The sequence below is a fragment of the Paralichthys olivaceus genome, chromosome 9 (genome assembly GCF_024713975.1).
Source record: "Paralichthys olivaceus isolate ysfri-2021 chromosome 9, ASM2471397v2, whole genome shotgun sequence".
NCBI lineage: Eukaryota > Metazoa > Chordata > Actinopteri > Pleuronectiformes > Paralichthyidae > Paralichthys > Paralichthys olivaceus.
In genome coordinates, this window is record NC_091101.1 from 18,070,934 (window position 1) to 18,084,770 (window position 13,837).

The window sequence follows — 13,837 nt, forward strand, 5'->3', positions numbered from 1 at the left end:
GTGCATGTGTGCGTGTGTGTGACTCCAGTACTATGAAGGTGCCCCTGGGAGGTCACAGTAGACTGGCATTCTGGAGCATAAGAGTAATTAATGCCCCCTTGATACATTGCCATACAATTAACCAAAGCATGTGTGTGTATTTCTTGGTTTTCTTTCTTATTTGCATTATTTGAATCTACTAGAGGTCACTCATGTCTGTTGAGACAGACAATTTTTGTGGGTTAGGAGATTATGCTTTTATTGTATTATCTTCTATACCTGCAAGGTCAAAGTCCATGAATGATGTTCTCGGCAGCTGCCAAACCTTCAATCACCAATGAGCAAGGTGTCAAATCTACATATACAGTCCTTTTCCACTTGACAAAAGAGGACTAGAGCTATATTTGCTTCAAAGAATTTAGTATAAAAATTGTGAAAATATGTAAGATTTTTACTATTTTTATGAAATTTGTCTCAGTCCTTTGCTTATCTTACCAGCTCCACTTAAGCCATTGTATGATATTTTGTATCTTTACTCCAGCTTGGCTGCTGCTTGGGAAAGTGCTGGTAGCAGGACGGACTTAATCAGGCCTGTACACATTGGTCCTTTCTTTGATATCATCTCAGGTGTTCAAGTGTTGCTGTTGTACAATTCAGCCTGATTCTCATCAGCTCCCTCTGTCCTCTTAAGTGTCGGTGATAAACCCAGCCATCGTTCTAAAGAGCCACACTGTACTTGAGTGATGGCACCAGTTTATCAGTGGTGGGACGACTGAAGCTAAAATCTGTTTAAGTCACATATGTTAAGTCATTCTACCCTGTTACTTAAGTAAGCTGTTATAATAGTTAAAGTATAGTTATTATTTAATATTTCAAATGAATTTAATTGATTTGTATTTGCCTTGTGCATGTTTAAGACTTTGAGAGTAAAATTTCATCATGACATACTGCATTAAACATTTTATTTTGTGTTGCTTGATATATATTGTATATTCCCACTCTTTATCACAGTCAGTGTTGCCTCTGTGGCTCCGGATGTTTTCCAAGACAATAATGATTCTATGAAGCCGAGTTGAACCTTGAAACAACCTCTGGCCACCATCTTTTCTTAGCGTGTGTGGGGTTAAAGGTTACACTCCATCTATGGAGAACATCGATGGCAGTGAAAGGGAAAACAAATGCATTTATCTCCACAGTGTACCTCATGCTATTTAAACCACATCCTTTGTAAATCAATGTATTGATCCCGGCCCCATTAACAATTTATATTCCTATCAAGTGATTTAGATGAGCAAGTAGTAAAAGTAAATTAACCTTTTATGAGGGCAAGTACTTTATTGTGTATGGCCGACTGCATTTAGCATTATCACCCAATCTCCAATATCACCAGTATGTGTATGAGCACAGCTCAGACAATGCATAAAAAAACTACATGAATATTTAATAGTGATGTTTATATGATATTTTCTGAATCACAATGATCTTTATTTTTAATCAAACCCATTTACAAGTTGAAGTGATTGAAATAGGTGCTAATTTAATGTGAACAGAGCAATGTGGAAAATGGTAACTTTAAGTTCTGATGGTTTTATGTTGAATTTAAAAATGACTTGTTTGGTTTTTGGTCCATGCACTGCTGTTGATATTTGGTCCACTTGCTCCATCTAGTGTTCACAGGCGCGCATAGTCGGTAGACTGACCCACAGGAGTGCCGACTAAGAGTCATCATATCTCAATCTGTTCTTATTGACAGTGCATCTGCAAACAGCCATAAAACATCATCTGCATTCACTTACTGAATTTTGTAAGTGTGATATGAAATAGAGGTGAGAAAGCAAATTAAGAAACCGAATCTCATGCTTTTTATTAAAATTTATGTAGTAAAAAATAAACCCACATCATATTTGGTAGATTTCAGTCTCAACTGGATGATTTGAAAAAGCTTCCTTTACAGTTTTTTTTGTCTTTGTAAAAACATCACTCTTCCTAATGCACACTGTTGTCTCAACTGATTGCACATCGATATATTTCAGTGCAAAGTGACCAGGCCTGTATAACCGGTTTAGTCAACGCATTATCGGATCATTTTACATCATTTTTTTTGTAACATGAGAGCAAAGTCTCTGGCCTGGGAAGGAAGTGCAGGCTGCGTTTTCGATCACTTTCTCCCTCAATCTTGCCCCGTTGCACGGAGCTCATAGCAGCAGCAGCAGTAGAAGCAGTGAAGGGAGCAAACCTCGAGATGAATCTTTAATGAGCTTTTTTCGGAGTCATAATGGCATGTCGCTAATGTCCTATAATGATCTTCCTGTTGATGGCCACGCCTCGATGCTTTCTCTTTTCCACCGCGCCTCTAACAGTTGTCTGAACTTTGCTGATTTGCAAGTAGACTATACTCGCCCACACTTCACTACAGCCGGGGACTGCAACTATATCACTGCGAGTCACTGCTTTTAGCCATCACCCGAAGCGAACCATGACTTTCCCCTTGAGAAAAACTGTTTCAGGTATGGCTGCTGTTCTATTTATATTTACACTTTGCATTTGTTGTGTTGTTGTTTGGCTTCAAACTAGGTTTTAAGTGTTGCTCGCACAAGCTTCCTCACTATTGAATTATTGTGTTTATTGTTTTTAGATGTGCTGGTAGTTTATTTTGTATTAAGTTAAGAAATGTTGACTTCAGTGTTTCTGGTATAGTAAACTGGCGTGGAGCTCTCCGTGGTGCTGAAGTGTAGGTGGCCTTAGAGGAACTATGTGAGCACCTTTGTCAGAGTTTTCATTCAAACATTTTTACTCTTTTTACGATATTTACTGCACATTTGCTTTCAGCTTTGTCTGTGCCACACCTACCATCCACAATCTTATCATAATAATTCAAAAATATATATGCATGATAAAAAGCTATATCAGGAAATAAGCAGACAAAAGTAAATAAGTAAATAAAAGAAAAACCACAAAACAAAAATGACCCACAAACAAAAACAATAATAATGTTTTTCATACAACTAACAAATCTTCATAATGATTGTAGTGTGAGATATTATCAGCTCACATCCTGCTTCTTGCTGAATAAATACTCTGTCCAGGTCTGTGTGTTCTACAATAAAAAATATCACAATCTTATGTTTGACAGTGCTCAAGTGTAAATGAGAGGAAATGAACTTAATGTCTAGGACAGTTTTGTGTGGGGACTGTAGATGGCACTATTGGTTAGGCTGTACACTGTGGTCAGTCCAGGACGGAGGAAGAGCTGAGGAGCGATGGAGCAGTCAGAGAGGGTGAGAGAGGACAGAGAGCCAGAACATAAACTTTGCTCTGCGAGTTATAGTCAGTAAAACAGCGTTGAGCTGATGTTAATACATAATTTACCAATAGGAGCCTGGTTTAAAAGTTACATGAGGATAAAGACATCTTAAAGGTGGAAAAAACAGACATTCATATACTGTATTTTTCTTTAGCTACAAGAAAAATCCACCGGCCTCCACTACAATAATCTGTAACACACCTGCTAGTATATCCCTCATACTCGCTTGTTATAGAGGTCGATGAAAAATAGTTAATAAATAACCAAATATTTTAATTATTAGCTATATTGGATATTTAGTTCAAAAGGTATGATGTTCAATTTAAGTGTGAAAAATAGAGATGGTTACAGTTAAAGCGGCTGAGCTGCATCAGTAGTGCTTAGCTTTCTTTATTGCGACTTCAAGTCCAGTCTAATCTAATCTAATATCCAGAATTTGTGGGTTTCTCTCATCTTTTCTCGCGTCTCTCCCTCTTTGCCTCTCCAACTACGCCCATTTGTTCTTGAAATGTATTATCCCACATCACAGCCTATATGGAGATAATGTAACTGTGCACATGGACTGGGTTTGTGTGTCACTAGTGAGGATCCCTGTCCTCCTCTTCCTCCTCCTCCTCCTCCTCCACGGCTCATTCCCCAGGTTGGAGGTGGGATGCTCTCAGCAGAACAGCTGAGTCTGTGCTTTGCGCTGCGCTCGGATACTGCATCCACGACGAGGCGCCTCCTGCTTTTACCTTGCGCTGCCTCTCTTCAGCAGAAGACAGAGGAACAGATGGAGGTTCCTCAGTGAGTCGCTCACATCCTCGTTGTCTTTCTCAAACGCGGTGGAGGTCTCTTCTCTGGCAGCAGCAGTGAGGGACTGGGGGAACCCAGAAACGAGAGCACTGCAAACACTCTCCCGGCTGCTGCAAACAGGTGTTTCCATCCTATGGCTGCGCACTGAGCTTAACTCACGACTGCCTGCCTCCTCGAACACCATCTGCACATGTAGTTTAGAGTCATGATGCAAAGCTACTAGCAGAGACTGGGTTTGTGCGTATTTGTTGTGCTGCTGAGGAAATGGTACAATTAGGGGAACATGCGGCGCGTTGTGGTGAAAGTCTTTGCGCAGCATCACGGTGGAATGTGTGGTTTTCATTTTTTAAGTTTCACTTCTGTTCTCGGACATGCAACGGACAATTCCTGAGTAAAAAATGATTCGCCTGGACCTCATCTAACAGGCCTCACCGCACTGCTGGGACTATTTGACTGTGAATTCTTCATTTTCTGCTTTGTTATTTAACGCATCGCTGTAGTTGCCTCAGCTTGTTACCACCGCGCCTGGACGTTTCCCCTTCAGAATCCAGTTTTCTGGATTCAAAGGGAGTGATCATTTCCACGCAAGTTGTTTTTTCCAAAGCGCTGCCAAACTGGCCATGGCTGCAGCGATTGCCAGCTCCCTCATACGGCAGAAGAGGCAGGCGAGGGAGCGGGAGAAGTCTAATGCCTGCCGCTGCGTGAGCAGCCCCAGTAAAGCCAAAGGGAGCTGTGAAAAACCCAGTCGACTGAACGTTTTCTCCAGAGTCAAACTCTTTGGTTCCAAGAAGAGGCGAAGGAGACGGCCAGGTCTGTGGTGCTGTTTCATCAGGCTAACGTCCTCACCATAACTGACTGTCTTTAACAGAGTGTTACTACAAAATCCAAAATACATCTAAACAAAATGTAATTTATGTCTATGACATTTCATAAGGTTATCGACGCTGCCTAACTTGGTGGGAGAATAAGGCGGCTCCCTTGTGAATTTTGTCCACAGAGAAGTCACATTTGGCACCTCAGGCTGTGCTGATGCAAATATTAACTTCAAGGTCTTGTTAATCAGAACAAGAGGACTATACACAACAGTGATTATTATAGCTTGTGAAAACTTCACCATCACCACTCATTTCTCACTGTTCAAATATTCACTCAAGATTCTTGTATCATCAGTCTCCAACATGGATTCATGAGCTTCCCAAGACCAATGTACAGCTCATTTGAGTAGACTATACATTGAATATAGTTTCTTTGTAATATTTAAGAGAGAGTGAGAGAGCCAACTTGATGTGGTCAAAACTTTTATTCACAATGTCAAGCAGACTACAAGTTTTTTGTTTCTGACATTATTATAATTTATCTAAATGCAATAAAGTTACTAGATTTCAAAACTATTTGTAAAATGATAACTTGTACTTATAACACTAAAAATGGAAGAGTTAATGTATCCCTCCACATATGAGCCCAGGTCCAGCATGGCTTCAAAGCTCTCTTATTTTTGCAGTGACAGGAGTGTGTCTCTGTAGCAGCCACTCCCTAACAAATCCAGTGCAGAAGTCGCCACAGTTGCATATTTGATCTAATCACATCTTCCTCAGGCCCACAGGCCACCTTTTTTCTCAGTTTCACGATGTGTATAGACATGACGACAGCCTTGCACGGCACGAAATTCAGCTGTGTGCGTTTTCTCCCAAACTTTACTCGGCTCCAGCCACTTTATTCACGTCCAAGTTGTTTTATAACAGTACCTGGAGGTTAGGGTGTCTGTTTATGCAACAGTAGAACAGTTTTTGCACCACTCTCACTTCCAATTTCCATTTCTATCCTGTGGAGGAAGCAATAAGCGCCAAGTAGAAGGCGTTGTCTGAGTGTTACTTACAGATGGGGCCTCACCAAAAACAAAAACTGGCATCTTTCAAAATAGTGTGGACTGGTGTATGTACCTTTATCTGCTTATGTCGCAATCACATGCTCTTTTGTGTTCACAGTACATGCTGACGTATAGGTCTACATTTCTTAATGCGCCACTCAATAAACAGTTTTTCTCACCTCAGTGTCATAACCATAATAAATTAAGATGACTTGAGTACACAATATGCGACTGAATAAACTGTCTTTATAGTAGAAGTAAAGTTAGTAAGGATAGGAAAGGCAGAGCTGAAGGGTAAATGAGATGAAAGCATAGATGAAAGGTGTGGTTAACCACAGTAAAGAACACTCCACCAGGGACAGTAACCAGGGAATGGAGAGCACTTAGCTCTTATCAGACATTACACTGATGTAACACAGACAGGCTGCCCGGCCGCTTCAGAAGTAAATGCTCTGCCACTTAAAATTATTGTCTTTTAGACTACAGATGATTGATGTAATGCCCTAATAGTGTAGCTTATTTTATTGAAAAACTAAGCCATTTTAGACTTGATACAATTTGCTCTCGTTCATCTGTGATCATATTTGTTGTCTAGCCACAGGGACAGAATTTTTTTAGTCACCTCTGTTCCAGTTCTTCACATTATATCAGTTTCAATGAATATTCACTGCAGTGTCTGATCTTGCAGTTTCATTAAAATATATAAATAAATGTTATTTAAATCGTTTCAATTCATCTGTTGACTTACTGTATTTGTTTATATATCCCATGGAGAATGAGAATGAAATGGTGCGTGGAAAGTGGCTGCAGATCAGCAGGAGTCTGAATATGATATCAGCAAAACCAGAGACTTTATCAGTCTTCTTGTTTCATAAAGCAGCAAACAACATAACTGTCAGTGGTCGAGCTAATGTGAAAAGTATCTTTAATTTAAACTCCCAAAATGGCTGCAAGATTCTACCTTTAAAACTATATCTAAAAATACAGGATTCCATTAAAAAATATATAATTCTTCTCCACAAGGCCATTTCTCGATAGCTGAATTTCATTTCTCTGTAATGATCTTGGGTCATAGCTTGATTGACAGATGTCTCAGCCTATCAGTCAGTCTAATAGTTGTTGTTTTCCCACCCCTGCTCTACTCAGCCCTGCTACCCTTTGACTAAATTGGAGTTTGTGGCTCCAGGAAATGGCGACAAGCATTTCATTGAAACTGAAGCTTCCAAATGTCCCTTTAGAAAGTGTAACATCATGTTACTGCATTGATGTTATCAACTTAATGTGGTTTCATTCTTGTATATCTTCCCTCTCTGTTTCCTCTCTGCCTCTACAGAGCCCCAGCTGAAGGGGATTGTGACGAAGCTGTACAGTCGACAAGGTTTCCACCTGCAGCTGCAGGCAGATGGAACCATTGATGGAACGAAGGAGGAAGACAATGGTTACAGTAAGTGAAATCTAATCAAATTTTTTTTGTATAAATTCACTGCCATGTTATACTGTTGATCAGGAGGAACTTTTCATCTCGCTATAAAGAATCCAATGTACGACACTGACAGGTGTGCATCAGCTTTTAGGGCTGGTGTGTCCTGTTTAACTGGAATCGTTGGTCAATGTGCTGTTGTCCAAACCTATTCTCATTGGTTTAAAAGCTTTTACCTACTAAATATTCACTGAGCATTTACTCAGGGGTTGTTTACAAATTAACTGACACCTTGTCAAAGAAATTGTCGGTGTGGCTGAATTTTACTTAAACAAAAGTGACTAAAAGTGCAAGTTTGCAAACAGCAAAACAACTAACAAGGCATAGTGGGTGGGCTCACCAGTCTGTGTTCAGGTGTTAAATCCTTGAGCTTTTTATACATTTAATTATTAGGTTAAATGATTTAAAATTATAAATAAATACTGCTTTTCATGGTTATTTAAAATAAATGTAGTCTAAGACAGGATTTAGTAAACTTTGAGATAACACACATTCCCCCATCACCAAACGACTGCAAACAACAGTAGGTGCAAATGTGCGATTTTAGTAAACTGAGATTTCTGTTGTTAGTTCAAACCTTCTAATGGAGTATCAACACAATTTCAACATTAACATCAAATTATTAACCACTGATTGATTTTAAGATTTATTTGTATTGGGTTTGATAACGTTCACTGAATCCTTGAAGCGTTGTAGTACTGAGAAGCTGTTTAATATGATCTAATCAAAGGGATTCTGTAGTAACCTGAGCAGAGATGATGATCAGCTTTTTACTCTCCTACACGCTCCCTCTGTGGTGAAAGAGCCAGCTTGGTCTTATATGATGTATTGATGCATTCCTATCACTGCCACTACACCCACCGGCACTTTGTTTTCCCAATAGACTGATTACAGAGGAGATCCCTGAAGATTAACAGCACAACCACTCGTCCGGTATCAATGCAGCAGATATTAACCGACTTATAATTAGACAGTGCCGTTAACAGCACATGCTTTTAAAGATTAGACCAGCGCAGTTGTTAGTGAGGTACATGAAATCAACTTTGACCTCATTCCAAAAACAATGTTGCTGAGGGAAATACAGTATCTGCATGGCACACTGAAACAGCTTTAATGTAATGCTTGGTGTGTAATCCCAACGCTAAGCTTCTGAATTAGTACCTCTGTTTTCAATTAGCCCCTTGGTGGAGATGGCTGTGTATCTTATATATAAATAGCAGATCTGTGCAAGTGGGACGTTGTCTAAGCAGAACGATACTTTTAAATTTGTGTAGATTTAGTTTCCTAAATAAAATGATCGCACAGTTAAATAAGACACAGAGCAAAACAGCTGACAATATCACATACTCGCAGACAACATTATACTTCACATCACATAATGAGAACCCCAACCATCATGGCTGCAGGGATTCACTTCAACTATCAAAACAAATGACCGGCGATGGAACCAAAATAGTTTTTGAAGAGAAAAATTAAAGAGTACTGCTGAATAGGAAGAGGAGATAGAGTGAAGCTCTTTGCACTGCTCCAAAAATAGCATTGTTAGGCGCTGGGCGCACTTGTCTCCATGGTGACGGAGAGCACAGTCCTCTTGGAGCTTCTGGTGTCTTGTGATGGTGGGAGAGGACCTATTCTAATGCGCACGTACACACACACGTACTCACATGTACACACACGTACACACACGTAACCACACACAGGACTTGATCTTTGCTTCTGTGGCTTGCTGGGAGGACTTTGGCTATTTGGCTGCGGTAATAAAGAAGTTTGATATTTCTGTGACATTTTCATTAGGAGAGCAAAGAATGGCAGAAATAACAAATCCAAGTCTCATAAATTTCTGTGAATTCCCTCACATTTTATGTAGGGTCAGCCATTCTCTTGCATTACATCACTACCAAGTAAACCCACTGGGTATCTGGAGACAAAAAACTCGGCAGGAAGACATCTCCAAATCCTTTTACTCATTTGCAGCAAAATTTCAGCTACAATATGTGGGTTTACAAATTACACATTCTTCTGTAATATAAATCATATTACCATGCAAATCATACTATGCTATGCAGTCGAATCACATTTAATGCTTTTATGCTGAATAGGCTTGCATTATTTACCCAGTTATTCAGCCTGACATTTTCTTTAAGCAACCCAGTTTTCCTTATGCAAAGAACCAATGTAATTAAACATCAGGCCACAGAAGTGTTGTGTAATGTTGTCGCAGCAGCTTGGTTTTGAGCTCCAATACTTTGTCGTGCTGTCGTATTCAGGCTACTCTAATTGCAGACATGCTGTGCCCACAGTGGGAACAGATAGGATAAATGTTTTAAAAGTGAGTAGCTCTTACTGGGAACATTCAGGATGATTTTCACTCTGAACTGGTTAGGATTCCCAGACTAGTTAGTGGGTGAAAGGGACACTAGGAGACAGACGACAAGCAATCGTGATAACTGTCCCTCAGGCCTCCTCCCCCCTTCTGATGATTCCATGTGCTTTTCTGCACCAAGAAAGTCTGCAAGTGGGTGGCAGCCCCACCACCCTCTTCAGTGTGCTCAGGTGTTTATAGGAGCAGGAAGTAATTGAGTTTCCCCTCTTGAAAATCTCCATCAGTATAGTGGCTGGTAATCCTTCTGAAATGAAGAGGTCTGCAGAAGTGTGTGTGCCTCGTGGTGAGAGTACAAAGGGAGGAAACTCAGTTAGTGACACAATGGAAGAAGAGTAATAATAAAGATAGGAACTGCTCAAATCATCAAATCTAACATTATAAAATATATTAGAAAAAAATTGATCAAAACCTAATTTTATTTATAATTTAATAAGCCTGCAAATGTCAGTGTGCCATACTAGAGACGAGATATTTCCTTCAAAAACACTTCCTCAGCCCCTCTAGCTCTGTGCACTGCAAATCAGGAATGGATCAATCTGAAAAATGGTTGTGGAGAATGTTTGCTGAAAGTACCATCTGTAACCTGGGAGCATGAACTTCTGGCAAGAAATCGATTAGCCTCTGCACTGCAGCACTGAAACAAACTTCCCAAAAGGCTGCAAAACTCAAGAAGACATGTGTCAAAATAATAATAATAATAAACAAATACATGGTATTACAGGCTTTTCCCCCTCTAAGGGAGAATTTGTGCTAAAATGGTGTAGTCGTGTCGTAATGACTGCTTTTTTTTGGACCCCCCCAAAGCTTTTAATGAGAAAATGTTTGAGGTGATTTGTGAACTATAGTAGTTAAGTGATCATTTAGATTTAGACACTCTACACCAAGTAAAGTTTTTACAGCGCATTGAATGGTCATGATTACTGTACAGTACATCTCAAAATACTGCAGATATTTAGGTTGTAAATAGTGGGTCTTATCTGTTTGAGATATACATTTTACTGGCAGCTTCTTCTGTTTATAGCTGCCAAAGCAGGCATCACCAAAGATACTGTCCAAAAAACATAGACCAATCTGTCATTTTGATAGTGTCTAGACAGTGCGTGTCTTTCCCCAGGGAGCCATCTCGGGATTGTTAAAGTGCTTTTTTAATGTGATGTAAAGTTTTTAGCAAATAACTCAACCATACTGTATCTTGGAATATAATTAAAAACAGTGGTGGGAAACGGAAAGGAGCTCATAATGACTCTTTAGGAAATATCTCACATTAGATCAACCAATGCACCATTCAGTGCACTAAACTGTTCCCAATGGACAGGCAGATAGAAAGATCTTTCTCGTGGCTTGTGAGGAACCAAAAAAACAGGCACTGATGTAACAACAGAGAAAGATGGAAAGATAGAGGGGGAGAAGAGAGGCAGAGAGAAAGAGAACATGGAGAATCATAGAGCCAGTGGTTCTGGGACTTAAACGCCTTTCTGCTGAACCAAGTCTCTGCAGCAAATGCCCATTTACTCCACCAAGTAAATACATTATGCATTCCTATGGCTGTTGTTTACAATGAAAGCCTGAGAGAAGCTGGTCCGCAGTGTTAAAGTGAAAAGGGCAGATGAAATAACCCATCAGAAAGCCACTATAGTGCACTTCGCTCAAAGGAGTCTGCAGATAGGAATCTACTAAGTGGATCGACAAGAGGACCTATAATAGTAAAGGCACAGTGACTCACAGCTTAACTGATGTAAGGATTTACTTTTGTTTCTCCTCTCACGTGTCTAAATTCAGAAGCTTCTCTGCCAGTGTGATAATGTACAGTCTTAATAATCAAGAGGCAAACTTAAGAGGAATGCTCTGATGTCCTGTCCTGTAGTTATTTACTGTGTTTGGTACTATTATTGTGTGGCAGCTATTAAAAGGATGAAGCAATAATCCACTCAAGTGGTGATGGCTTCAATATTTGGGAGAGTGTCCAACAGTCAGAACAATAGGACAGAAGTTTTATTATTTTTTGGGAACAGAAGCATGGCTACAGATTTTCAGGTGGACGCTTGTGTGCTTTCCTCTATTCAGCCTGTGCCTTTCCTGGCAGTATCTTATGAAACACACACACACACACACACAAACAGTACAGGCCAACATTAATTAGAAAGAGGTGTACTTAACTGGGCTTCTGCTGGTAACAGACTGGTTTACATCGTGCGTGCCTTCGTGTGAGCATGAGTGCGCACAAAGCTGTGACAGTTTTTCTCTTCCCACACTCACATGTAATGCTAGATACAGAGTGAACACTGGTAGATCCTTTAGACAGCAGGGTACTCAAATAACAATAATTACATTATTATAAATACTACACAATTTGTTTTCGTATTTTATTCATTTACATGATCTGTTTGCAAAACATAGGCTTAACAGAGCCGATGACATTGTTGCCTTACGGGAATACATCCAATTGTGAGCGACATCAGCATATCAGCAGTGTCTCTGATTTTGCCTCTTTTTTTTTTTTAAACACCCTCGGGAGAGAGTAGCTGAGTCCCTGAGCTTATGTCTTACCTTTATTTGTGGTTTGGTTTTGATAACTCACTCTTACATTCGGACAGGGACAAGGAACACTTCAATGGTGAATACAACAGTTCAGCAGCTAGGCACAGTGCTCTTGAGCTTGAATTTCTTACAGTAACATTTGTCCTATTTTGGTTTGTGCAGTGAAACTGTAACAAATAGCAGTTTTACACTTGCCTCAGTCAAGTTCAACTTGGATTCTAGCTGAAATACACCTGTACCGTATATATATATATATATATATATATATATATATGTTCATGTTACAAGCTGCCCAGCCCTGAACACCATTTTTAAATGCTACATCTAACAAGTATTTATTACATGTAAGTGTATTGAATGGAGATGAAGATGTACCATGTTTATACTAAGTCTCTGTTGTCCATCTCTTTCAGCCATGTTCAACCTTATTCCAGTGGGGCTGCGAGTGGTGGCCATCCAGGGGGTGCAGACCAAACTCTATCTGGCTATGAACAGTGAGGGCTATCTGTACACATCAGTAAGTATAATGTTTGTTTGTGTGCATGTGTGTGTATAAGATGAGGTCCTGGTGTCTGTGCACTCCAGCTGTATGCAGAGAACATTTGGTCTCTGACAGATATACAAATTACTATGGTGACATAAGCGACTGGAAGAAACTAAGTTATAAGATAAATGCTTTGAAGCTTTAGCCATTGCCTTGGTAGTTGAAGAATGGATCAGTATTTGACTGCTGTGATTTATTTATATCAATATTATTTACTCATTACCACAAAAAAAATTCAAGAAGCCCATGAAATAAGAAATTGACATCAAACATTATTCATTACACAATTCATTCATCAATGTTAATTATCATTATTTATTCTCAAACCTGGACATGTCATATGTCTGGGCTAACTTCCAAACTTGCAAAGATGTCCAGAAAGTAGGGTGCCAAATATGCCAAGGGAAACTGTCAGATCACCTAAAACAGTTAAGCTGTCTTGCCACTACTTGATGTTAGTCTTTATATTTTAATAGTTTATTTAATTTGTATTAATTGACTTAAAACTCACACAAAATCATCAAAAACCTGATGAAACAGCTGCATCATTTTCTAATGTATTTCGTTGTCAATAAAAGGTTCAAGTACTGTGTAAGCGGGTGGAGCAGCGGCATATCTGACCGTGGCAGCTGGCTATTAGTCTTTGATGAAATGTGCAAGTTTATGAATAATTCAGTTCCAGGCCGAGTAACGTTTCTGTTCGTCTTCCTTCCAAATGCCACCATTGCATTGTGTGGCAGCTGCTGCGGAGAAGACTGACAGGCTGGTTGGATCTGCACCCAGAGGGCGTGCACACACGCAGTCAATGTTGACAGACAACCCTCATAGTCAAATTTGTAAAGATCGTTCTGTGAGGTAAAGGTTTCAGTTGGCAGATTCAATGGTGATTGATAGAAACAAGCTTAGAAACAGCAAAGCAAACCTAATGATCTAGTAGCTTTTCTGCT

The 13,837-nt window shown here is 39.7% G+C and overlaps 1 protein-coding gene across 6 annotated transcripts in view; it reads left to right on the plus strand.

The window, feature by feature from the left end:
* fgf13a (fibroblast growth factor 13a) overlaps nucleotides 1-13,837 on the plus strand; it is an 87,576-nt gene that overhangs the window by 58,610 nt on the left and 15,129 nt on the right. For 4 of the 6 annotated variants that reach the window (XM_069531769.1, XM_069531768.1, XM_020082546.2 and 1 more), the window contains 2 exons: nucleotides 7,279-7,389; nucleotides 12,760-12,863. In XM_069531769.1, coding sequence (XP_069387870.1) covers nucleotides 7,279-7,389; nucleotides 12,760-12,863 — 215 coding nt within the window. Of the gene's footprint in view, nucleotides 1-2,353; nucleotides 2,487-3,926; nucleotides 4,889-7,278; nucleotides 7,390-12,759; nucleotides 12,864-13,837 lie in introns of those variants that run through there. The other 2 variants (XM_020082796.2, XM_020082632.2) reach the window with 2 other exon arrangements.